A 26,824-nucleotide genomic window follows, 5' to 3' on the forward strand; every position below is an offset into this window, starting at 1 on the left:
GTGAGGACCTGAAGCCGTGGGGAGGGGGGAAGAAGCAGTAGAAGAAGAAGCAATAGACGAAGCACGAGTTCGGTTCCGTCGCTAAGCCTCGTCGTCGTTGAGGATTAGGACGTGAAATGAGGGACATGGGGTTCCGGTTTGTGGGTTCTCGTCCATCCTCCCGACGACTCGTCGCCGTTCGTTATGCGCTGTGGTCCAATCTGAGCTGTTCTCGTGCTCCGTGTTCGTTGCCCCTCTGGAGTTCCAAAAACCATTTGGTGTAAGGTTCGCATTTGGTGAGAGTTGCAAGGTAGCATACCGATTCACAACAAACTGTGAACTACCTCTTTGTGGGATTTCTCGTTAGCACGTCACACCCCTGAAGAATGTGCCCAGAAAAAAAAAGCATTCCTTTACGGTTGCAACAAACGCCTGAGCATTTGTGGGTTCTCGTCTAAAAAAAGAAGATTAAAATTAAAATTAAATCTAAGGAATGATGAAGTAAGTGTTAACCTTTTCGAACCAAAATTGATGCGTATGTATACAAGGCAAAAAAGGAACTCTATTTTTTAATCAGAGAACATGGTAAAGTGAGGTATAAATGAATATAATATACGCTTCAATATTGTATAAATGAAGAATTAAGTAAATAAAGGAAACACCGTCGCTGACATACTTGTCACGGTGAATTTGGTCATGAGCTTCGTCGCCATCAGACTCTGACCAGGAAATGTGTGGTCAGCTCAGAACTAGAAGTATTAGCAAACCTTGTGAACTGGCCAGACATGTGGCGTCTGTGATTATCATGTTTTGTTTGTTCGTTTGTTTAAAATAAATGCTTTGAAATAGAAGCAAAGCCACCTTTGTGTTGGCACATTGGATTAAAGCAAACGTATGAGCAAGAGAAATAAAATAAAATAAGACTTGCCTAAAGCACACTAAGTCTTGAAATTTTTGAAAATTATTATTCACTCTGCAAAATCAATTAAATTCCATCTATTACTATACATATTTTTCAGCATTTTTTTGGTCGCCCATGATTTGTTCCACCTTGTAAAAAAAAATACCATTGTTTGATTGTTGTTTAATTTTTCTACATATGATTTTCAACCAGACCTAATCATATTCTATCAAGTTGGATAAAATCAAATCTCTAGTATAGAGGTGACTTCACACTTTTATGTTTAAATACAAGCTTGCTTCATTGCATCTAAATAGAGTATAGGCATAACCTCCTTAATAGTAATTATATGGTAGAAGCTTTTAAATTCAAGTTGCTAGATACATTTAAGATAATATTGAATATCAAAACCATCATCACATGGTCTAAAATGACCTTAAATTATGAGATGTCAATATGAGATATCTAAAGCAAATGCAGCAATTATGGATTTGATTCCTTCCAATAATACCTCTTTTATACTTGATAGAATTCTATGGCTTAGATCAAATGGTTTTTGGAATTACAAATTTCACTACCACCATTCCATACCAAATGGTTTTTGGAATAGCAAATTTTGTTGTATTTGATGGATTGGTATACAACTATGCTTTTAAAATTTGGTTTGAAATTATGGATGTGATTAAATGGGTGAAGTGGGATTTTTGAAGACTTAGATATGAAATTAAATAGGACAATGGTGACAATGATTACTTGAGACAAAAAGAGAGAAGAAAGGGGGAGAGAGGAGAGAAAGAAGAAAAAAGGGGATTAAAAACAAAAACCTAGGATAAGGATTGGAAACAAGGATGGATATTGGAAACAAAGACAAGAGAGAGAGAGAGAGAGAGAGAGGGTTAAAACAAAGATTGGAAACAAGGACGAGAGACAAAGGTTGGAAATAGGGATGGATGTTGGAAATAGAAACAAAGAAGGAAGGATTGGAATGGAAGATGAAAGGATATAATGATGGTTTTGATTCGTGAATTTATTTAGTAAAAATCAATGTCAATTTAATATTATTTATTATATATTACAGATTTTTTATTATTACTTTTATTTATTTATTTATATTTTTAAAATAATTAAAAATAAAATTATGATGTAATTATTACATTGCTATCAATGACATGCATCACAAACAACCAAAATGTCATTATACTTTTATATCACTTAATGTCAAGGATATGAGCTTCAAAGAATTAAAAGATCAATACATTCTTGTGTCACTTGAAAAGACTAAAAAATCACTAAAAGATGATGTAATGTTAAACTAAAAAAGCGTTTGTTAAAGACAAAAATACTACAAAGTCTTGAAACAAGATTAAGGACTAGAAAGCTGTTAACAAGAGTAAAGTAGGCTTCATTCTTGCCTCCATATATACTAACTAACTAGGAGCTATATGGTGATGTTCTATAGGACCTCCAACATGTGTTAACTTTGTAAAATATATCTTAACTTGCAAGGTAAGTTTTCTATAAGTGTGCCATATAGTTAGCTTATTCTACAAGCTATCAATATGTGTGACATATGATTAACTTGTTGAGTAAGTTTTTAACCTATTAATCAATTATAAACATGTGTAAAGTCAAAATCATATCTATGAAGCTTTTAAGAAGCTTTTATAGAAGATATCATGAAATTATTTACTTTTACTTACTTTTAATTAAGTACAAAGATAAATATTGGAATAAATATGTATGCCCATGACATTATTCACTACATACTCTGATTTTTTTCCTCTTCAAAGATGATTGATAGGGCCTTTCAACCATCGATAGTGTTCCATACTAGGGCGGAAAGACCATCCAGTTATTTGATCATTATTAAGGCCTTCATAACTTCCTTCAAATATAACATTTAGAACATCGTCAGGAGTTGTTTCTACCTCTAATAAAATCACCAAACATCGAGAGTCCCTTCTAAGGTCATGATACCAAACACGTTTTATCTCGCCATCTATTTGAAGAAGAACATATTGTTCTTCACGATCTTCATCTTGATTACGTCATCTTGAAGATTGTAACAATCGTAATGTCATGTCCAACAGTCAGTAAATGAAGGTTCTTTAGTTGAACCCGTTGGTTGTTGGTTTTCCATCTCCTTAGCATCATAATTACAAAGAAGCTACAAACAAGGATTGTAAGTAGAATGTTATCTTGCCTAGATCTTAATTCTTTTATAAGGAAGGATTTCATCTTGATTTTGATGGATGTTGTTGATGAAAAGCCTCCACGACCTTTGTTGCATTTACAAGATTCTTTATTGGCTCTCATGTGTGTTTACTAATATCATATCTCTGCCAATAGATAAGATATTCTAATTTATTTCAACGTTGCCTTGAAGCTAGGACTTCTTGTACTTTGAATTCTTCATTATTGTCTACTTCTATAGGAAGAGGTGAAGCTTGTTTTCTTCTTGATATGTCCATTGTCTTGTATGGTTCAAGAAGAGAGACATGGAATATTGAATGGATTTTCATTGAGCCTGGTAGGTGCAAACGATATGCAACTAGATTGATTTGTACAAAAATAAAAAATAGTTTTAGCCTTTGATAGTCCAACTTGTCACAAGGACAAGTAGTCTTGATATTGCAATAAAGTAACCATACCTTGTTACCCATGACATACATATTTATTCCAATATTTATCCATGACTTTTCAATAATAGGAAATTATGGATACAATATAACTTTGGAACTAATATCCAGGGATTTTTGGTGGCTACAAATGTGGAAGGCAGTCAAAGATTTTGTACAATCTTTTGATGTTTGTTCAAGATCAAAAACTCTTTGTCATCGACCTTGCGGACTTCTTCAACCATTACTTTTTCCAAAATAACCATGGTCTTTTGTTTCTATGGATTTCATCATAGATCTTCTGATCTCAAGTGTTTATGACTCTATATTCATGATAGTAGATTGTTTTACCCAGATGACATATTTTGTACCATATATAAAATCTATCAGAGGTGAAGAAACAACTAAGCTCTTTCTTGATAACATCTATGGCTATCATGGATTACCTAAAGATATTATATCGAACTTGTTTAATGAAAGTTGAATCAATAATTAGTGTTGATTTCATTGCTCAAAGATGTAGATGCTTTGGCTTCAAAAGAATTCTCCGTTATTGATTAAAAGGAGCATTTCATTCCTTTGGTGTAAGGTAAGTTCGTTTAGAGAGTACATCTGACAAATCTTGTTGTTTTTCGATCGATAAGTGATCTTGAATTCAAATCTTGACAAAGACATACTCCAAGAGGCTTGGCGATGATTCAAAACACGTGTTGACATAAAATATTCAAGATTCTTGTGATCCATATACACAGTGATTGGACTAGGAGCACCTTCTAGATAATGGCACCATTCTTAAAATGAATCCATGATTACAAGAAGTTCTTTGTTGTGGATCTTGTAGTTAATCTTGTCTATTGAAAATTTTTTGGAATGAAAAGCTACTCGGTGAAATTATCATCTGTTTCCATTTGTGACAATACGACACCAAAAGCAAAGTTTGATGCATATATTTCTATAAAAAATGGCTTAGAAAAATCAACACAATACAAGATTGGTGCAGAAAAAAAGGTTGTCTTCTAAGCTTCAAATGCTACTTCCACTTCTTAATTCCATTGAAGTTTGTCTTTACAAGTCAAACATGTAAGTAGAGCTGCAACTTGAGAGAAGTCTTTGATGAAGATCCGATAATAGTTGGCAAATCTCAAAAAGCATTAGACATCTCTTATCATTTTTGAGATGTTCAAATCCATAATAGCTTAAATTTTCTTAGGATCCATCAGAAGTCCATCATTTGAAATGATGTATCCCAAGAAGTTGACTTGAGTGGTGTGAAATATACACTTTTCTATCTTGGCATAGATTTGCAAATCTCTTAGTTTTTGTAACACATGACGAACATGAAGTTTATATTCTTCTGTTTTCTTAAAATAAATTAAGATGTTCTATAGGTAACAAACAATAAAATCATCTAAAATCTTCCAAAAGATATCATTCATTAGATGTTGGAATGCTGCTGGTGCATTTCTAAGTCCAAAAGGCATGACGTTGTATTTTAAATGTCCATACTTTGTTTGAAACATAGTCTTCCTGTCAAGGACAAAGACTCGATGAGGGAAAATATACACCAAAAGGCTATCTCGATATAATAAGTCAAAATATAAACAAGTAGGTATATTAAAAGGAAACTGGAATGGCTATTGCCACAAGACAAGAAACTAAAGACTCTTGAACCTGGACTAGAAGCAAGAAAAGAGTTGACAAGAGTGAAGAAGCCTTCACTCTTGTCTCTATATATACTATCTAACTAGGGGCTACGTGGCGACGTTCTATAGGACCTCCAATATATGTTGACTTTGTAGGACACATGCCTTGACTTACAAGGCAAGTTTTTCTACGTGTGGGCCACATAATAAGCTTGATCTTCAAGCTAACAACATGTGTGGCACATGGCCAACTTGTTGACCACGTTTCTAATCCAAAAAGTCAATTAAAGACACCTATGAAGTCAAAGCAGCGTCTAGGAAGTTTTTAGGAAGCTTCTATATTAAATATTATAGAATTAACTTACTTTTATCTACTTTTACTTACTTCTACCTATTTTTATATGTAATTATTAGCTTACATGATTATGGCCGTGACATTACCCCCCCTTCTAGAGACGAGTTCCACGAGGAGCGGTCATCATATGTTGAAGAAATCTATGATGCGACGAATTGTATTCGCCACATACTCTGATCTCTGTTCTCTTCAAAGATGATTGATAGGGCCTCTCAACCATCGATAGTATCCTATACCAGGGCGGGAAGACCACCCAGTTATTTGATCATTGTTGAGGCCTTCGTAACTTCCTTCGAATAGAGTATTCGGAACACCATCAGGAATTGTTCCTACATCTAGCAAAATCACCAAACATCGAGAGTCCCTTCCCAAATCGTGATACCAAATACGTTGTATCTCACCATGTGTTCGAGGAAGAACATATCGTTCTTGAAGATCTTCATCTCGATTGCGTCGTCTTGAAGGTTGTGACAATCGTAATGTCTCGTCCGGCAGGTCAGCAAACGAAGGTTCTTGAGTTGAATCCGCTGGTTGTTGGCTCTCTATCTAATTAGCGTCACAAATGCAAAGAAGTTACAAACAAGGATAGGAAATTGAATGTTATCTTGCCTCAATCTTGTCTCTTTTATAAGAGAGATTTTCATCTTGGTTTTGATGGATGTCGTTGATAAAAAACTTTGACTTTAGCTGATGCATTTCCTAGATTCCTGGATGGCTCCCATGTGCGTTCACTAATATCATATCCGTGCCAATGAACAAGATATTCCAGCTTATTTCGGCGCCGCCTTGAGTCTAATATCTCTTCCACCTCAAATTCTTCATTATTATCTACTTCTATAGGAGGCGGTGGCATTTGTCTTCTTCCTTGTATATCCACTGTCTTATATGGTTCAAGAAGAGATACGTGAAATACAGGATGGATCTTCATTGACTCCGGTAGATGTAACCGATATGCAACTAGGTTGATCTGTTCAGAAACAGAAAAGGGGCCAAGCCTACGATAGTCCAACTTGTCACAAGGTCGAGTAGTCTTGATATTGCGACGAAGTAGCCATACCTTATCATCCACGTTGATTTGTGGTTGCTCCTTACGATATAGATCTGCGTTTATCTTTTGTCGTTCTTGAGCTTCTTTCAATTGCGTCTTCATTATTGCATGTAACTCTGACAACCGATTTGCCATATCTTCTGCTGCAAGATTATCAACTTTTGAAAAATCAAAAGTATCAAGTCGTGGATGATAGCCATAATTGGCAAAGAAAGGTGTTTGTTGCGTGGAAGAATGTACCGTATTATTATAAGCAAACTCTGCCAATGGCAGAAGGGTTGTCCAATCATCTTGTTGGTAGTTGATAATACACCTTAAATATTGCTCCAAGACTTGGTTTACGTGCTCTGTTTGTCCATCAGTTTGAGGATGGAAAGCCGAAGATAGCTTTATGTCCACTTTTAAAATCTTGAAAAGGGTCCTCCAAAATCTTGACACAAATTGAGTTCCCCTATCCGATATGATATCTTTAGGTAATCCATGATAGCGATAGATATTATCAATGAAAAGCTTAGCTGTTTCTTCACCTGTGATAGATTTTGTACATGGCACAAAATGTGCCATCTTGGTGAAACGATCTACTATCACAAATATAGAATCATAAGATCTTGAGCTTGGAAGATCTGTGATGAAATCCATAGAAACAGAAGACCATGGTTGTTTTGGTATAGGTAATGGCTGAAGAAGTCCGTAAGGTCCATGACGAGGAATTTTTGATCTTGAACAAATATCACATGATTGTACAAAGTCTTTGACTGACTTCCACATTTGTGGCCACCAAAAATCTCTTGATATGAGTTCCAAAGTCTTATTATATCCAAAGTGCCCTGCTGCTGGAAAGTCATGACGTGCTTGAAGAACACGTAAACGTGCTTCTCCTTCTGGAACATATAGGCGTCCTTCAAAATATAATAGATTATTCTTGAACTCGAACTTAGAAGGATCATGAGACTTAGAAGAATTATTCTTGATATCATAAACAAGAGGGTCTGAGGACATACTAGACTGGATTTGCTTGAGAAAAGTTGAATCAACAGTCAATGTTGATTTCATTGCTCGGAGATGAAATTGCTCCGGTTTCAAGAGGACCGTTCTTTGTTGCTCAAAAGCTGCATCTCCTTCTTTTGGTGCAAAATAAGAACGTCTAGATAGGGCATCAAACAAACCTTGTTGTTTTCCTAGCCGATAAGTGATAATGAACTCGAATCTTGACAAAGACATACTCCAACGAGCTTGACGACGATTCAACACGCGTGTTGACATGAAATACTCGAGGTTCTTGTGATCTGTATACATAGTGACTGGACTAGAAGCGCCTTCTAGATAATGACGCCATTCTTGAAAGGATTCCACGATCGCAAGAAGTTCTTTGTCGTGGATCTCATAATTGATCTTGGCTACTGAGAATTTTCTTGAATGAAAAGCTATCGGATGAAGTTTGTCATCTGATTTCATTTGTGATAAAACTGCACCCAAGACAAAATCTGATGTATCTGTTTCCATAAAAAATGCCTTGGAAAAATCAACACGATATAAGACTGGTGCAGAGACAAACGATGACTTCAAGGCTTCAAATGCTGCTTCCGCTTCTTGATTCCATTGGAATTTATCTTTACTAGTCAAGTGTGTAAGTGGAGCTGCAACTCGTGAGAAATCTTTGATGAAGATCCGATAGTAATTGGCAAATCCTAAGAAACATTGGACATCTCTTACTGTCCTTAGAATCTTCCAATCCATGATTGTTTGGACTTTCTTAGAATCCATCATGAGACCATCATTTGAAATGATGTATCCTAAAAAGTCAACTTGAGTAGTGTGAAATATAGACTTTTCCATCTTGGCGTACAATCCTGCATCTCTAAGTTTTTGTAATACTTGACGAACATGTATTTCATGTTCTTCGACGTTCTTAGAATAGATCAAGATATCGTCTAGATAGCAAACGACAAAATTGTCTAAGAATTCACGAAATACATCATTCATGAGATGTTGAAAAGCAGCTGGTGCATTCGTGAGTCCAAAGGGCATGCCATTATATTCGAAATGTCCATACCTAGTTCGAAACGCAGTCTTCCATTCATCTCCTTCTTTGATCCGTACTAGATTATATGCTCCTCTTAGATCTATTTTTGTATAGATCTTAGCTTGATTCAACTGGTCAAGGAGTCCTGATATCAAAGGTAATCGATACCTGTTCTTGATTGTGATCTTGTTGAGTCCTCGATAATCAACACACATTCGTAAAGTTCCATCTTTTTTCTTTACGAATAGAATTGGAGCTCCTGCTGGAGATTTTGAATGGCGTATGAAATTCTTCGCTAAATTCTTGTCAATATATGTCTTGAGTTCAGCCATCTCATCTTGCGATAAACTATAAATTGGTCCAAATGGTGGCTGAGTTCCTTCCTTGAGGTCGATTGAACAATCATATGGGCGATGCTCAGGAAGAATATTTGCATTCTTTTTCTCAAAAACGTCTTGATATTCCTGATATTGACTTGGAATGCCAATTGAAGTCTTTACATTTTCAGAAATAGGTGCAGCATAAATAGCAAAAGTTGATCCTTCTTTTGCTGCGTGTATAAATGCTTTTGCACCTATCAGTACGGGTTTAAATACTAGACTTATAATTTTTTACTTGGTTGATAGAACTATTAATAACGCTTTGGGAAAAGTCAAGTTTACGTGAATTCCAATCTATTCGAGGGTTATATTTTTCTAGCCAGGATAAACCTAAAATAACTGGATTGGACGGGGATTTAATTATGTTAAAAGCTATGTAGCTATCATGACCGTCTATTGTTACTTTTATAGGATGAGTTTCATGAGTGACATCTCCAGAAGACAAGGGACGACCATCTATGACTTCTACATGTACTGGTTTAGGTTTCTGTACAAAGCGTATTTTACGACTTTTAACAAATTGTTCATCTAAAAAACATGCTGAGGCTCCCGAATCTAATAAAGCAGAGGCTTTGTAATTCTTAGGTCCTAAATATAAGTCTATTATAAATTAAGGAGAGGGTTCTGAGGAGAGGATAGGACCTTCATTAGGAATTGTACAAGGTTCCAGCTGCACGGTCCCTATTGTAGCTGGACGAATCCGTTTTTCGACATGTTGTCTTCTTTGACCGTCGTACCCCTCATTTTATAGTTGCGTCGTTTCTTTGGACAATGTTGAGCAGTGTGCTTAGGTTCTCCGCAATATAAACATAATCCTTCTTGACGACGACAAATCTTTTCTTGCTCAGTTAGGGGTTTAAAACGTACTGCGTCAATTTGCATGTCTTCTACTTCTGAATGTACGTTTGGCAAAGATGTTGATGTTGCCATTGAGTAATAGCGTTGAGGTTCCCGTGAATGATTCTCGGATCGAAATTTGAAAAGTCGATTATCACATTTTACCGCAAAATCGATTGCTTGACTCAAAGTTTGAGGATCAGGTAAGTTGAGCATCAATTTCTTTACTTCGTATTGCAATCCATAAAGAAATTGACTGATGAGTGCAGCATCATCCCACTTGATGTCAATTGCAAGTTGTCGAAATTGTGAAGCATATACTGTTACTGAGCGATTTCCTTGTCGCAAAATTTGGATCTTATTTGTTGCAACACGAGTTGCATCGTGTTCACCATACATAGATCGAAACTCCGCCAAAAAAGCTTCCAAATTGTCCAATATTGGATTTCGTTGTTCAAGAAAAGACGAAAACCACGATAATGTAGAACCAGAAAGTAGAGTGCCAATAAACTTGACTTGTGATCCTAGCGTTGGATAGCTTTGCGATTGAAGTTCAATTGCCAATTGTACTTGATTGATGAACCCTCGAAACTTTGATCTCGTACCATCAAATTTCTCAGGTAAGGCAATTCTTGGTTCTCTAGTGCTTATAGGGTGTTGTACAATTGGAGAAGGAACGTGATTTGTTGTAGATGTTGAAGCAGCTCCGATCATCTCTATATCTCCACTTTCTGCTATTCTTGTTCTTTCCTGTGTTGGTGAATTGAGTTGATGCATCGCAAGCATTAACTCCCTCATTTGCTCTTGCATTTGTGCCATTGCACTCTTCATTTCAACAAGCTCTGTCATAATGACACTAAGAAGAAAAATTTGTTTGATATTGCTCAAGACAAAAGAAAAGAAAGACTTGATAACAAAGAAGATACTAAGAACAATATCAGTTTAGAAGTGGGTAATCCGCAAACTTCTAATACGCTTATGTCTTGTCAAGACAAAAGGGGTAATCCACTCTTACTCAAGAAAAAACAAAGCTCTGATATTGTAAGTGTACTCTTGTCAATCTGTCAAGGACAAAGACTCGATGAAGGAAAATATACACCAAAAGGCTATCTCGATATAATAAGTCAAAATATAAACAAGTAGGTATATTAAAAGGAAACTGGAATGGCTATTGCCACAAGACAAGAAACTAAAGACTCTTGAACCTGGACTAGAAGCAAGAAAAGAGTTGACAAGAGTGAAGAAGCCTTCACTCTTGTCTCTATATATACTATCTAACTAGGGGCTACGTGGCGACGTTCTATAGGACCTCCAATATATGTTGACTTTGTAGGACACATGCTTTGACTTACAAGGCAAGTTTTTCTACGTGTGGGCCACATAGTAAGCTTGATCTTCAAGCTAACAACATATGTGGCACATGGCCAACTTGTTGACCACGTTTCTAATCCAAAAAGTCAATTAAAGACACCTATGAAGTCAAAGCAGCGTCTAGGAAGTTTTTAGGAAGCTTCTATATTAAATATTATAGAATTAACTTACTTTTATCTACTTTTACTTACTTCTACCTATTTTTATATGTAATTATTAGCTTACATGATTATGGCCGTTACACTTCCATTCATCTCCTTCTTTGATGCATACTTGATTCTATGTTCCTCGTAGATCTATTTTTGTATAGATCTTAGCTTGATTCAATTAATCAAGGAGTCTAGATATCAAAAGTCGTGGATACTTATTTTTAATGGTGATTTTGTTGAGTCCTTGATAATCGACACACATTTGCAATGATCTATCTTTTTTCTTCACAAATAAAATTGGAGCTCTTACTGGAGATTTAGAATGGCATATGAAGTTTTTTGCAAGATTTTCTTCAATATACTCCTTGAGTTCAACTAACTCATTTTGTGATAAACTGTAGATTGGTCCAAATGGCGGTTGTGCTCCTTCTTAAAGGTCAATTGAGCAGTCATAAGAATGATGTTCTAGAAGAGTATCTTCATTCTTCTTGTCAAATACATCTTAAAAATCTTGATATTGGCTTTGAATGCCACTTGAAGTCTTTCCACCAGTAGAAACAAGTGCGACATAAATGATACAAGGTGATCTTTCTTTTGTAGTATGCAAGAAAGCTCTTGTACCTACAAATACAAGTTTAATTGTACTAGACTTATGACTTTCTACTTGATAAACTATGTTCTTAGTTATACTTTCAGAAAAATTAAGACTATGAGAAGTCCAATCTATTTTAGGGTTATATTTTTTTTAGCCATGATAAACCTAAAATGACTAGATTAGAGGGAGATCTAATGCTATTAAATATTACAAAGCTACTATAACCATTAGTTGCTACTTCTATAGGAAGAATTTTATGGATAACATGTCCTGAAGACAATGGACGACCATCTATGAGTTCTACATGAACAGATTTAGTTTTCTTCACTAACAGTATGTTATATCTTTTAATAAATTTTTCATCTAAGAAACATGCTGAGGCTCTTGAATCTAGCAAGGCAGAGGCTTTGTGATGTTTAGGTCCTAAAATAACATTTATCATAAAAGAAGGAGAGGTTCTAAGGAGAGAATAGGACCTTCTCTAGGTATTGTATAAGATTCCAGCTGCATGGTCTCTATTATAGTTGGACAAACTCGTTTTTCGACATACTATCTTTTTTAATAATCGTACTCCTCATTTTATGGTTATGTCACTTCTTTAAGAAATGTTGAGTAGTATGCTTAGATTTTCTACAATATAAGCACAATCCTTCCTAATGATGACAAGTCTTTTCTTGCTCAGTAAGAGGTTCAAAACGTATTGCATTAATTTGCATATCCTTTACTTCTAAATGTATGTGTTGTATTTGATTGATAAATCTTCTAAACTTTGATCTGGTGCCATCAAACTTCTCAAGTAGGGTAATTCTTGTTCTCTAACACTGAAGGGTGTTCCACTATAGGAGAAGGAATATGATTTGGTGCAAATGTTGAAGCAGCTCCAATCATTTCTTTATCTTCAGTCCCTGCCAATCTTGTTGCTTCTTGTGGTGATAAATAGAATTGACGTATTACAAGTATTAACTCCCTCAATTGTTCTTGTATTTGTGTCATTGCACTATTCATTTCAATAAGTTCTGCCATGATAACACTTAGAAAAGAGAAGATGTCTAATATCGCTCAATATAAATGGAAGAAAGGGCTTGAGAACAAAAAAATACTAAGAAAAATATCAGCTTAAAAGAAGGTAATGTGCAACTTCTAATATGCTTATGTCTTATCATGAGAAAGGAATAATCCACTCTTAATCAAGACAAGAAAAAACTTTGATATTGTAAGTGTACTCTTGTCAATTTGTGAAGGACATGAACTAAAAGATGATGCATAAATCAATAAAATCTGTGTCAAAAAAAGTGACAGAATTGAAATAAGGAAGTACGTATATTAAAAAGAAATTAGAATGGCTTATTGCCAAAAGACAAGAAAACTTGAGACTCTTGAAACTAGACTAAAAGTAAGAATAGAATTGACAAGAGTGAAGAAGGCTTCACTCTTGCTTCTATATATACTATCTAACTAAGAGCTACATAGCGATTTTCTATAGGACCTTTAATATGTGTTGACTATGCAAGTCACATACCTTAGCTTACAAGGCAAGTTTTCTATATGTAGACCACATAATTAACTTATTCTTGAAGCTATCAACATGTGTAGCACATGGCCAACTTGTTGATCGTGTTTTTAATCTAAAAAGACAATTAAAGACATCTATAAAGCTTCTAAGAAACTTGTATAGAAGATATTATGGATTTGACCTATTTTTACCTATTATTATCTAAATCATATAAGTAATTATTGATTTACATGTGTATGTTCGTAACAACTATATGACAATGTTCTATAAAATCTCTTGTATATATATATATATATATATATATATATATATATATATATATATATTGATTTTGTAAGACTACCATAGACATACATATTTATTCTAATATTTACCTATATAATTAAGTAGAAGTAGGTGAAAATAGATTTATTTCATAGTATTTTTTAATATACTTCAAATAAGCTTCATAGATATTATTTTGACTTTATATGTATTTTTATTTGATTGATAGGTTAAAAACTTGGTCAAAAAATTAACCACATGTTCATAACTTATAAAATAAGTTTATTATATGATGCACATATAAAAAACTTGCCTTATAAGTTAAGATATGAATCTTGCAAAGTTAATATGTTTTGGAGGTCCTATAGGACATTGTCTTGTAGCTTTGAAGCATATATTTAGTTAAGAGTATATATAGAGGCAAGAATGAAGCCTTCATCACTCTTGTCAATGCTTTTCTAGTCTTTAATCTTATTTCAAGGCTTTTTAATTTTTTAATTTTTTTTTGATAATAGTCATTCTAATTTAATATCATACCATCTTTGAGTGATTTTCTTGTCTTTTTGAGTAATACAAGAGTGTATTGACATTTTGGTTTTTTGAGGTTTATGTCCTTGATAATTTGACAAGAGTACTAATTTATTATTTTTAACTTTTTTAGAAGTAAGTAGATTATCTCACTTCATTAATTGAATTTTGAAGGTTGTAAATTATCTATCTTTAAATAATTTTTAAAATTTTCTAACACCAATTTTTTCATTAAAGAGAGCATATTATCTCTCTATGTCAAAAAAATTATTTGATATTAGAGGATTTGGATTATCTTCTTCTAATTTGATTTGTGGATTTGTTAAGTTTTTTGAAATGAAAGAAAAAATCATAAATATTATATTTGGTAGAAATAAAAATAAATTTATAATTATTACAGATATTCACAAATTTGTTAATAATCCTAGAATAGAAATTTCATGCATCACCAGCATCAACCATAAAAATAATAATCCTATGCCTACTGAAACAATTCAGAATCTATGGCAAAAAATTGTGTAGTTAAAAGAAGCAAGTACATCAACCTCACAACTAAATCTAAGAAGTTTGGTTCTTTAAGTATGATAGTGATATGAATTAGAATGCCCAATAATTTTGATGGAATGAGATCAAAATTTTAAGGATTTTTGTACTAAATCAAGCTCTATCTAAGATTGGATATCTCCCAATACTTCAATGGATTTACTCAAGTTAGGTTTATAGATGTACTTCTATCTAAAAATGTTATCTCTTGGTTTATATTTTTTATAAAAAAAAGATTTATGACTTTTTTATAATTCAAATTCATTTTTAGAAGCATTTATAGCTACATTTGGAGATAAAGATTGAAAAAGAGTAGCAAAGAACAAGCTCTTATCTTTACAACAAAGATCATGATTAGCTATCATATATGTTGTTGAATTCCAAAAACTCGCTTGCAACATGGATTGGAATGACAAAGCTTTTATCAATGAGTTTTGATATGAATTAAAAGATAATATCAAAGATTTATTATTAACAATATAGAAAGCAAAATCCCTGGAACAATTTATTGCTCAAGCCATTGCATGTGACAATTGATTATTTGAAAGGTGTCAAAAATAGAGATTTAGCAAGAGAAAAATAAGATTAGTAATAATGATAGCTATTAAATTTTCAGAATCTTATTTATTAAGGTCGAAACTAATACAAATTGATATGGTACATTTTAAATCTCTCACTAAGCAAGAAAAGACTCAACATTATCAAGAAAGTTTGTGCTTATATTAAAGAGAAGCTAAGCACATTGCTCAACATTATCCAAAGAAACAATCAAATCACAAAATGAGGAGTATGATTGCTAAAGAAGACAATGTATTAGAAAAAAAGTTTTTTTAGTTAGAATAGGGACTATGTAATTGGAATCATGTACAACACCTAGTAAAGGTCTTATTTTCTCTTTAGATCCCTCATATTATTTTACAATAGATGTATGTATAAGACTTAATTACAAAGTCTTTGCATTATTAGATTCAAGAGTCTTAGCCTATTTTATAGACAAAGACTTTGTCAAAAAATAAGAAATATCTTTAGTCAAGAAAACTAAATCTGTGCATCTAGAAGTCATAAATAGTCATTTTTTATCTTTTAGAGATATTACTTGTAAGACTATTTTTTTAGATGTAGCAATTAAAGTTCATAATAGTGTAGTAATATTTAATGTGATAAGATCTTCTTCAAATTTAATTATTTTAAGATTATTGTGATTAAAATATAATCTTCAAATAGATTGGATTTCTTGTAATCATAATTTTTTTTATAGTTAATTCAAAATTTTAATAGTGAAAGAAAAATAGATAAGCCTAATATATTCAAATTCTTATTGATAAGTGCAAGAACTTTCATGCATGTAGCAAAAAAAATGTCATCTTTTGATATATATGCTACATTCATTTTTTATGGTAGAAAGATGTCAAGTGATATTCTTAGCCTGTATTAAGATTTTTAGGATGTTTTTGAAAAGAAAAATATAGATATTCTTCTAGAATATCGATCCTATAATTATTTAATTGATCTATAAGAAAGAACTTAACCACCATTTAGATTGATTTATAACTTATTACAAAATCAGTTGGTTGTACTAAAAGAACACATTGTCAAAAACTTAGTTAAGAACTTTATATATCATTTGAAATCCCTAGCAAGAAGTCTTATCTTATTTGTAAAGAAAAAAAATAGATCTTTGCAGATGTGTATAGATTTTTAAGGATTTACAAGATTACCATGAAGAATAGATATCACCTATTTTTAATTTTAAGACTTCTTGTCTAATTCAATCAAGCAAAGATCTATATGAAAATAGATCTATGAAAAGCATACAACTTGGTCCACATCAAAGAAAGAAATGAATTAAAGATTGCTTTTTGAATTAGGTATGGATATTTCAAATATAATGTCATGCCTTTTGGACTCACGAATGCTCCAACTACTTTTCAACATCTTATGAATGATATCTTTTGTAAGTTTTTTGAGGATTTTATTATTTTTTTTATTTAGATGATATTTTAATCTATTCTAAGAATATAAAAGACCATGAACTTCATATTCATTGTGGGTTACAAAAACTTAGGGATGGAAGATTATATATAAAGATGAAAAATTGTATATTCTACACTACTTAAGTTGATTTTTTAAGATACATTATTTTCAACAAAAGATTAATGATAAATCCTAAAAAGATTCAGATTATATAGATTAAAAGGTCTTAGAAACAATTAAAGATGTATAATATTTTTTAAGATTTGTTAATTATTATCAAATCTTCATCAAGATTTTTTTTCAAATTGTGGTTCTTCTTATATGTCTGACATTTCAAATCAAACTTGAGTGGAGCAAAGAAGTTGAAATATCTTTTGAAGCCTTAAAGACAACATTTATTTTTGCACCAATTTTGTATTATATCAATTTTTCTAAGACATTCTTCATAAAAAGAGATATATTAGACTTTGCTATGGATATTGTTTTATTACAAATGGAAGCATATGATAAATTCCATTTGGTAGCTTTTCATTCCAAGAAATTTTTAGCAATCAAGATTAATTACAAGATCTACAACGAAGAACTTTTTGTAATTATGAATTTATTTTAAGAATAGCGTCATTATCTAAAAGGTGCTTTTAGTCCAATTATTATATATGTCGATCATAAGAACCTCAAATACTTTATGTTTGCATGTATTTTGAATCATCACCAAACCTATTGAAATATGTCTTTATCAAGATTTGATTTTAAGATCACCTATAGATTCAAAAAATAACAAGATTTTTTGGATGTCATTTTTAGATGTTCTTATCTTATATCAAAAGAAAGAAATGTATCTTTTAATCAAAAAAAAATAATTCTCTTGAAGCTAGATCATTTTCACCTTTGAGTAATAAAATCAATATTAATTATTGATTTAACTTTTATGAAGCAAATTTAATCAAGTATATCTTTTGATTTTCTTGTTTATGATATCAAAAATAATTCTTCTAAGTCTCAAGATACTTTTAAGTTCAAGTTTAAGAATAATCTACTCTACTTTGAGAGAAAATTATAAATTTTAGAAAGTAAAGTATAATAATGTATTCTTTAAGCTCGTCATGACTTTTGAGTAGCTGAATATTTTTAATAACACAAGACTTTGGAATTAATATCTAGAGATGTTTTATAGCCTCAAATATGGAAGGCACTCAAAGACTTTATACAATCATGTGATATTTATTTAAGATCTAAAACTCTTCATCATTGACCTTATAGACTTCTTCAACCATTACCTATTTGGAAACAACTATGATCTTTTGTTTTTATAGATTTTATTACTGATCTTCCAATCTTAAGTTCATATGATTCTATATTCGTGATAGTAGATCATTTTATTAAGATGGCACATCTTGTACTATGTATAAAATCTATCACAGGTGAAGAAATGGTTAAATTTTTTCTTGACAACATCTATTACTATCATGGATTATCCAAGGATATTATATTAGATAAAAAAATTCAAATTGTATCAAGATTTTAGAAAACTCTTTTTAAAATTTTAAAGATAGATATAAAGTTCTCTTTGACCTTTCATCTTTAAACTAATGGACAAACAAAAAAAGTGAATTAAGTTTTGGAATAGCATTTGAGGTATACCATCATTTATCATCAAGATAATTAAACAACTCATTTGTCATTGGCCGAGTTTGTGTACAATAATTTAGTACATTTTTTTATTTAAGAAACACCTTTCTTTGTTAGTTATGATTATCATCTATTACTTAATACTTTTGACTTTCAAAATTTGATAATTTTATAGTTTAAGATTTGACAAATTGTTTGTGAGAATTACATGTACTAATAGAGGGACAATTAAAGGAAGCTCAAGAACAAAAAAGAATCAATGCGGATGCCTATTTTAAAGAATAATCACAATTTAATGTAGATTAAATATGGCTACTTCATTACAATATCAGGATATCTCATCTTTGTGACAAGTTGGACTATTGTAGCCTTGAACCTTTTTTTATTAGAGAACAATTCAATCCTATTGCTTATTGATTATATTAATTAGAGTCTATGAAGATTCATTCTATATTCTATGTATCTTTTTTTGAGCCATATAAGATAAAAAATATCTTGAAAAAAATACGAAAGCCACCTTTTATAAAAATAGATAATAATCAAAAGTTCAAAGTGGAAGAAATCTTTAATTGAAGGCAATGCCAAAATAGATTAGAATATCTTGTTCATTGGTATGAATATGATATTAGTACATATGGGAGCTAGCAAAGAATCTTCCAAATGTAATAAAGAAGATTGAGATTTTTCATTAACAACATCCATCAAAACTAAGATAAAGAATATCAAATCTTTGCCATAAAAGAAACAAGATTCAAAAAAGATAGTATTCTACTTTCTACTCTTATTTATAACTTTTGTATTTTTGTAACACTAAAAAGATGAAAAATCAATAACCAAAAAATTTAATTTAAGAATTATTACTTACTTACTTACTTGTTGAATAAGACATTGCAATTGTCATAACATTCAAGATGATGTAATTGAAATGAAGATACTTAAAAATGACATGTCTTTCTTTGAATAGATAGCAAGATATAACATATTTGATATCACGTCCTTCAAAGAGACTCTCAGTGTTTGGTGATTTTATTAGAAGTAGGAACAACTTTTGATGATATTTTATATATTTTATTTGAAAGGAGTTATAAAGCCTTTAACAATAATCAAATAGTAAGGTGACCTTCTCGCCTTAATACAAAATATTATTGATAGTTGAGAGGACCTATCAATCATCCTTAAAAGAACAAAGATCAAAATATGTGGCAAATATAATTTTCTACATCTTCAATTTTTTCTACATATGATGACCATTCCTCATAGAACTTGTTCCTATGAAAGAAGGTAATGTCATAGTGTCATATTGTAATACAACTATATGATAAAAATATAATCAAAAATAAAATTTTAATTAATTTTTAATCATCTTGATTCAATAATAATTCAAGATATTTAAAAATGGCTTTTATAAAAGCCTCTTAATTTTGTATTAATCTAACAATACAATTGAGTGATATTTGGGTTTTGATAAAAGAAGGTATCAAAAGTTGGGAGTTTGAGGTTGGATAGGATTTTTGTGATATCTAAAGATCTATTAGTTCGATCAAGGTGAAATTTGGCATCATATTAGAAGACTTTAAAATCAAGTTACATACCAATTTTGAGTTGAAGTTAAGAGTTGGAAAAGAAAAAATCACTACTAAAATATCTGCATCAACTTTCAAGTTAGTGGCCAAGTGATATCAATGCAATTTTTGGACTTTTTTTCTGAATTTGTAGGTTGAATTGGATTGAATTTTTCTAAGTATATAAAAGAATTATAGTGGCATCTGTATGCAAAATTTTACATTGAGTAGATAGTTAGATTAGGAGTTACAACTTGCCAAAGCTCATTGACTAGGATTAGGGCTTACAAAGAAAAATCAAAATTACCTAATTATGAAAGTAATAAGATAATTGGAGTTTATATATGATTGAAGTTATTAAGAAGAGTGTTTTTAAGCACTTTGTATTGACTTTAAGTAATTTTGAATTGAAATTTGAATTTCATTCTTTTTATATGGATGAAACCTATTAGGTATTCTTGAATATTTGTAAAATACAACTTCACCTTCCATAGTCAAGTGTTTGGTGCATTCTCAAATCAGAAAATACATATTACAACAACAAAAAAATATATTTATTCTAATATTTGTCTATAAAATTAAATAGAAGTAAGTAAAAGTAGATTTATTTCATATTATTTTCTAAAAATGCTTTTTAGGAGCTTCATAGACTCTACTTTAATTCTATATGTATTTGTAGTTGATTGATAGGTTAGAAACTTGATCAATAAGTTAACCACATATTGATAGCTTGCAAAATAAGCTAAGTCTATGGCATACATATAAAAAACTTATTTTAGAAGTTAAGATACTTGTCTCACAAAGTCAACACATTTTAGAGATTGTATATGACATTGCCATGTAACTCCTAGTTAAGAGTATATATAGAGGCAAGAATGAAGGATTTTTTATTCTTGTCAATGCCTTTTTAGTCCATAGTCTTATTTTAAGGCTTTTTAATCTTTTTTTCTTTGGCAATAGCTATTCAAGTTTAATATCATATCATCTTTGAGTGATTTTTTAGTCTTTTTGAGTGACAGAAGAATGTATTGACATTTTAGTTCTTTGAAGTTTATGTCCTTAATAAAGACATATTTTTACTTACAAGACAAATTATCTATATGTGTGCTAGATAATTAGCTTATTCTACAAGATACCAATACGTGTGACATAAGTCATCTCTATGTATGACATGTGGCCAACTTGTTGACTAAGTTTTTAACTTATCAATCACTTACAATCATATATAAAATCAAATATGTACCTACAAAGCTTCTAAGAAATTTTTTCACAATATAATATCAAATTTATTCACTTCTACTTCTATTTATTTCTATCTAACTCCTTTAATTTAAGTAAATATATATGTCGATAACAATTATCTATCTTTTAGACTTTATTTTTTGAACAATGAAAAATCACCAAGTTTTAAATAAAACAATTAGTAGAGATTATAAAATTCTTTGGTATTTATTCTTTTATTTCTTGTTGTTCATTTTTATTGGTTCTTTAAAAATTAAAAGTATGGCAAAAAAAAAGTTTGTTTAGAATTTAATATAATTACAAATCTATATCAAAATGAATCAAATTTACTTTCATAAATTAAAATAACACCAAATCATGGTTGATTTGGTATTATTGAAGATAATGCATTCTTTTAATTAAATGGAAGGAGCCACAGGGACATTGTTTGCAAATCTTGAAATCCCTATTTCACCATTTGAAGATTGAACTAAATTCTTTTGGTATGGTCTATCATGTCTCATAAAAAATTTAAAGACATGCAAAACTTATAAAAATATGTGTGTTTTGGACACAAGCTGAATTTCAACATAAAACATGAAGGGTAACTTCTAGTTTACTTTAAAATAATTTAGAATTACAAAAATACATTGCAACCATAGAGAGTTACAGCCATGAAGAAGATCACAGGTTGCCATTCCAATAGTCGTAACACAAATTCCAATAGAGTAATTCATATTGACAACAACGAGAGGATGTGCAGAGACAGCGAGCAACGTTACTGAGCAAGCAATACTGCAGGGATACGACAGCATTCAGAACAAACATACTCCAATCGAGTTTGAAGGTCAAAGAGGGAAACGAAACAGCAGCAGCAGATTCCCTCATCCCATCACAATCCACTTGACTGCACTTGCACTGAGGAGAATTCTTGGTTTTTGCAAGTGTTTCGCTGCAGTCGATTCAAGAGATGGGGCACGCAACACATCTGGAACGAGGTACACAAGCACCGAATATGTGTGTTCTTCCGAAAAAGTATCTACATTGTAGCAGGTGCTGCACTATCCAATCTGAAGAGTAACACATGAGAACTATCAACTCGTCAATCGAGGCAACGACTACGTCGCTCACAGGGAGAGGTTGCTTGGAGATTCTAGACTAGACAAAAGCCACAGACTCGATAATTCACCCGCGATGTTTGGACTGTAGTAGGGAATTCCAAACCCACGATGCTCCCGCTAACGTGCAGGTAATGCAATGAAACTAGTACGCACCAATGAGAAGTTGATCCATCATACTCCTTAAAACCGTATCGACTATTAAGTACTCGATCACAACACACAACTTCAGATACCTTCACAAAAGCGGTCTGCACATTCTAATCTCCAAAAGTCAGTGACAAAAAAACAAAAGCTTGATGTTAATTTGTTCTTTTTCAAAAAAAAAAAAATTGTGGTTTAAATCTAATCAATACCAACTCGTCACCCACAAGCTGGTAATCAATCGCAAGCTTCAGTGAGGAGGTTGCAGTCCACATGAAGGGATACTACTAGACAAACCTCTGCGTGCCGGTTTGAGGAATCCCGATGCGCATGCATGCTATCCCATTTTATATTCCACACAATTCTTGAGAATAGTTAGATCAGGATGTCGCCACAGATTTCAGGGGTCCCGCACTTTTTGTGAAAGCGGGCACCAGGTGCCCAGGACGTGACGAAGTGCTGAAGGCATCAGCGTAGACGCTAGCGGTGATCTCGGCTCCGGAGCCAGTGAAGTATGATCCATCAAGGAAAATGTCGCCGCTGGAAACCCAGTTCCAGTTCTCCCAGCTCCCGAAAGTGGGTCCATTGTCATCGATGCGTTTTGTCACCTAGGATTCAAAACACCTTCGGATCAGAACAATATTCCAGTAAGATTGAAAACAACGAATCAGGACCTGGGGCATTCGACATCTAATTGCTTAATCAAGTGAGTGGAAAGAAATCAAAAGTAAGGCAGTGCAACCGAAGTGATTCGTTTGTGTACAAGGGTTGAAGGAAAGTGTTCATGAATAGCGATCTGTGCAGAGAATCTCACCTCTTTCTCCCGGGTGGGTCTAAAATAATTTCCTTCGCTGAGGATAGTAGGGTTTTCGCTTCCCCCGATCGCATACTTGTCCCACCCCTCCGAGTAATCGTTGTTCAAAATATGGAACACACCAAACCGGCATCTGAATTGCACAACAGAGCATAATAGCAGTAAGCTGCTTTGACAACCCAAAAGCCAGACACGTTTCACTAAGCAGATGCAAATCTTCACTGTAAATCACAGTTCAGTGAACTATACCGTGGCATTCTTTGAATGAGGCCTTTGCCAAATTTGTTAAAAGCCACTGTCGCCTTCATGTTCCTGTCGGCTGTCCATGTAGGGCTTGATCCAAACAGCAACACCTGCAATTTCACCGGCCAAGGACTTCAAATGGTTGTAACCTATGATATTAAGCTCGCAGCCAATTGTGAAAGCAACCTCCAGAGAACCTGTTCAAAGGCAGCAAGATAGCTACCTTGTTGTGATTCTCGAACAAGCAGTTCGACACTGTTATCATGGTCGATCCACGAGTAGCGTCCAGCAGCCCGTCAGAAGCCTTTGCCAGGTAGCAGTGATCCACCCACACATGCTTCGAATTTAAGATATGGAGGGCGTCACCGTCAGATTCGACACGAAGAACCACTCCGGTGGGCGATACTCGGATAGCCGTAGGACCTGTAACCTCAATGTCGTGGATATGGATGCCGTGAACGATAACGTGGCTGGCGTTCTGGATGGTGATCTGCGCTCCTACAACGTGTACATCCGCGCCACGACCGTCAATGGTCTTGTACGAGTTCACCCAGAGTTCTCCCTTTAGCTTGATTGTCATGCTTTTGGCGAAGGTTATCCAAAGAGGGCCATTCCGCGACAATGCATGGCGCAAGGTTCCAGGTCTTGGATATTCCGGATCGTCGTCATCCTTCCTCGTGACAACGTAGATGGGCCCGTTTTTACCCCCCTCGGCGTTTCGTCCGAATCCAGTGACGCAGCCAGCCAACGCCTGACGATGGCTACGCCAGTTGAGGTCGCAACGCCAGCAGTCGTCTATTGGGTTGCCAGTGCCACACCCGCCCAAGACCTTGGCCAGCGAGGCGAGCGTGTCGTCCGCGGTGGTGGCGTTCAGCATGTCTACAGCAGCAAGACTCAACTCACTGCTAGAATGTAAAGCGTTATCAGAATGTCCAAACAATTATGGTATACGTGCAGGAGTAGGTCTATATTCTCTACTTTGGTCACATTGAGGCTGCTATCAACCAGAACCTCATTCCACACTGAAGCCAAACCCACGTTTCCAATTTAAGTTACTCATTCAAAATCCACAAAAATCCAGCGAAGAAAATGGGTTCAAACTTACTTGTCCATCCCCCTGTAAATGGTGCGCGCAGAGGACGTGTTGAAGAAGACCTCGTCATTCTCGTACTCATACTGGGTGTGAAACCCGCGTCGCTCGCCGGACTCGTCATTCTCGTACACAGTGTCGCCCGAAAAGCTTCTCAGGGAAGCATCGTCCACAACCTCAGGAGAGTTTATGAATGTGTCGAATGTTGGGTCACTCTCCGTGGAAGCGAATGAGTCATACTCCTCTGGCATCTCTATTGGCCTTTGTTCGCTTCCCTGCATAGCAGAATACTGGAAGGGGCCAGTTTTCTTGGTGAATGTGGGCATATCCAACTGAGTGTTGCTTTGAGTGTCAAACAACACTGGATCGGAAGGAAATTCATAAGGACTGTCCTGGTAATCGGGAACCCTACCGTACACATACTCCTCTGCTACGACTGGGTCGCTAGGGAAGTCCATGAAGCTTTGGGCGGGGTAATCCTGCTGAGTGCGATAATCTCCTGCCACCGACCTGGCGTGGAGGAGTGTCCACTGGGAGGTGAGCACCAGCAGGAGCAAACGAGGGAACATTCTGGTCGCCATTCAAGTGACCAATGAGGCGCAGGCTCGATTCATCCAACAGATCTCCAAGTACACCGCATAGAAGTAGTTGAATTCCCACAAACCCAATGCAGACAGAACACTCTGATCTAATCGACGTGCAATAGGTGCACGTGAGTCTTAAGAAGGACACTGCTAATTGATAACACGTACATTGAGAGATCGACTTCAATGTCCGCGAATAGACCTGATCACATTCCTCCGCAACCCAGTGTTGCAGGAACCCAACGTCGCCATCCTTCATGTGATCTAATCATGGCCGGGGTTGTCGAAGACGAGCTTCCGCTGCACCTCCAACAACTGTAGAATCACAAATCGAAGAACGCGGTGCGAGTCTGTTCCAGAATTAGTTTTCATATCGAGCGGGCGGGCTCGGATTCGGGGTTGTATCTCCCGATTCAAGATCAGCAATGATAAATTATCCTTTCAAGGGGTGCAACGTGCTGGTAGCTGCTCCGATAATGGGGAGCAATCTGTGCAATCCGGCAATGTAGCAGCGCTGAGCTTGATAGCCACCAACTCCTTCAACTCGCTTTTAAACTGCAAGAGGATTGAGCCATTCCCACCTTCCCTAGGATTCAGTAATGATTCAAACCGTTTTCCCTCAAATTGCACATCCTCTCAGATGTGTGTCATTGTGACCGAAGAACACTGCACTCAAGAGTAATTTTAGACGAAGCGTTGTCCATACTCCGTTAAAAAATCCTTAGCAAATATAGTAAAACCATGTAACACATTTCGCGATATTTTCAACAATCTCACTGCAATTTAGCCAACCAACCTACCTCGGCTTGCTCAATCTAGTCAAAAACCCATTCGATCTAATTGTACAAAATTACACTGACAGCACATGATTCAAACGCTTCACAATCCCACGGAGTGCAAGATGAGCAACCGAGAGTTGGTCCCACACCTATTGACGCCGTCCCCACCACAGCGGCTATAATTGTTCATTCTCCTTTGAGCCCACCGAATGACGCGGTGACCAGCTGCAGAGCCCGCAAACGAATCGGGGCCACCACGTTGACCGTCACCGCCGCTGCTACAATTCCTGACGACGTCCCCGTGATGAATTCGAATCCTTCGTGTGCAACGGACTGAAGCTGGGTCCAAACTGCGAGATGGGCTGCTGCATCTGATATGGTGAACTTGGAGGCACCGAACCAGAGCTTGCGCCGCGGTGGAGGACTCCGACGCCGACCACGAATGCATCGTAGAACCCATGCAGTCAAAGCCATGCTGGCAAATGTTTGTCTTCTACGAAAACTCCGGGATCGTGTTCGCAAACCCTAAAAGTTTGCGAATTTGAGTCATTGGAGGATTTTGTTTGATTTTTAGTTTCCTGTCATTGTTGTAGAGCACAACACGGAAATTATTTTAACACTAGCTACTGTAAATGTGAAATGTCATTCGAAGTGTGTTGGGGTTCTTCAATTTAAACAGTATGTCATTGGAAGTATGGATTAGTCTAGACTTTCAAGTTGTCTAGTTCGATAGGAAAACCAAGACTACGTTTGGATGAGTTCTTGTTTCTTGGCATACCAATAAAATGAGTATATTTCGTGTATTCAGATTATATTGGTTGAGGTCCATGACTTTTGTGAATGGCAGCTACAAATATGTGTGGAGGTGCAATGATTGTTATGGATTCATAGAAATGACTACTGGTAGATTTTTACAATA

At 34.3% G+C, this 26,824-nt stretch overlaps 1 protein-coding gene across 2 annotated transcripts; it reads right to left on the minus strand.

The window, feature by feature from the left end:
- Nucleotides 1–21,474: 21,474 nt before the first annotated feature.
- LOC112288410 (putative pectate lyase 5) lies at nt 21,475–26,389 on the minus strand. Of its 2 annotated transcripts, XR_016505439.1 has the most exons (7): nt 26,055–26,389; nt 24,558–25,681; nt 23,676–24,354; nt 23,459–23,562; nt 23,210–23,342; nt 22,693–23,003; nt 21,475–22,502 (listed from the first exon to the last, which is right to left on the minus strand). XR_016505439.1 is itself a non-coding variant. In XM_024532542.3 (6 exons), exons 2-6 carry the CDS (start codon nt 25,121–25,123, stop codon nt 22,776–22,778), a joined length of 1,710 nt encoding a protein of 569 aa, XP_024388310.1. In that variant the 5' UTR covers nt 25,124–25,681; nt 26,055–26,389; the 3' UTR covers nt 22,530–22,775. The 2 variants fall into 2 exon arrangements, 1 of the variants encoding a protein (XP_024388310.1); XM_024532542.3 differs by lacking the exon at nt 21,475–22,502 and having other exon boundaries at nt 22,530–23,003.
- Nucleotides 26,390–26,824: the final 435 nt, after the last annotated feature.

This window comes from Physcomitrium patens, chromosome 11 (assembly GCF_059467195.1).
Source record: "Physcomitrium patens ecotype Gransden chromosome 11, ASM5946719v1, whole genome shotgun sequence".
Lineage (NCBI taxonomy): Eukaryota > Viridiplantae > Streptophyta > Bryopsida > Funariales > Funariaceae > Physcomitrium > Physcomitrium patens.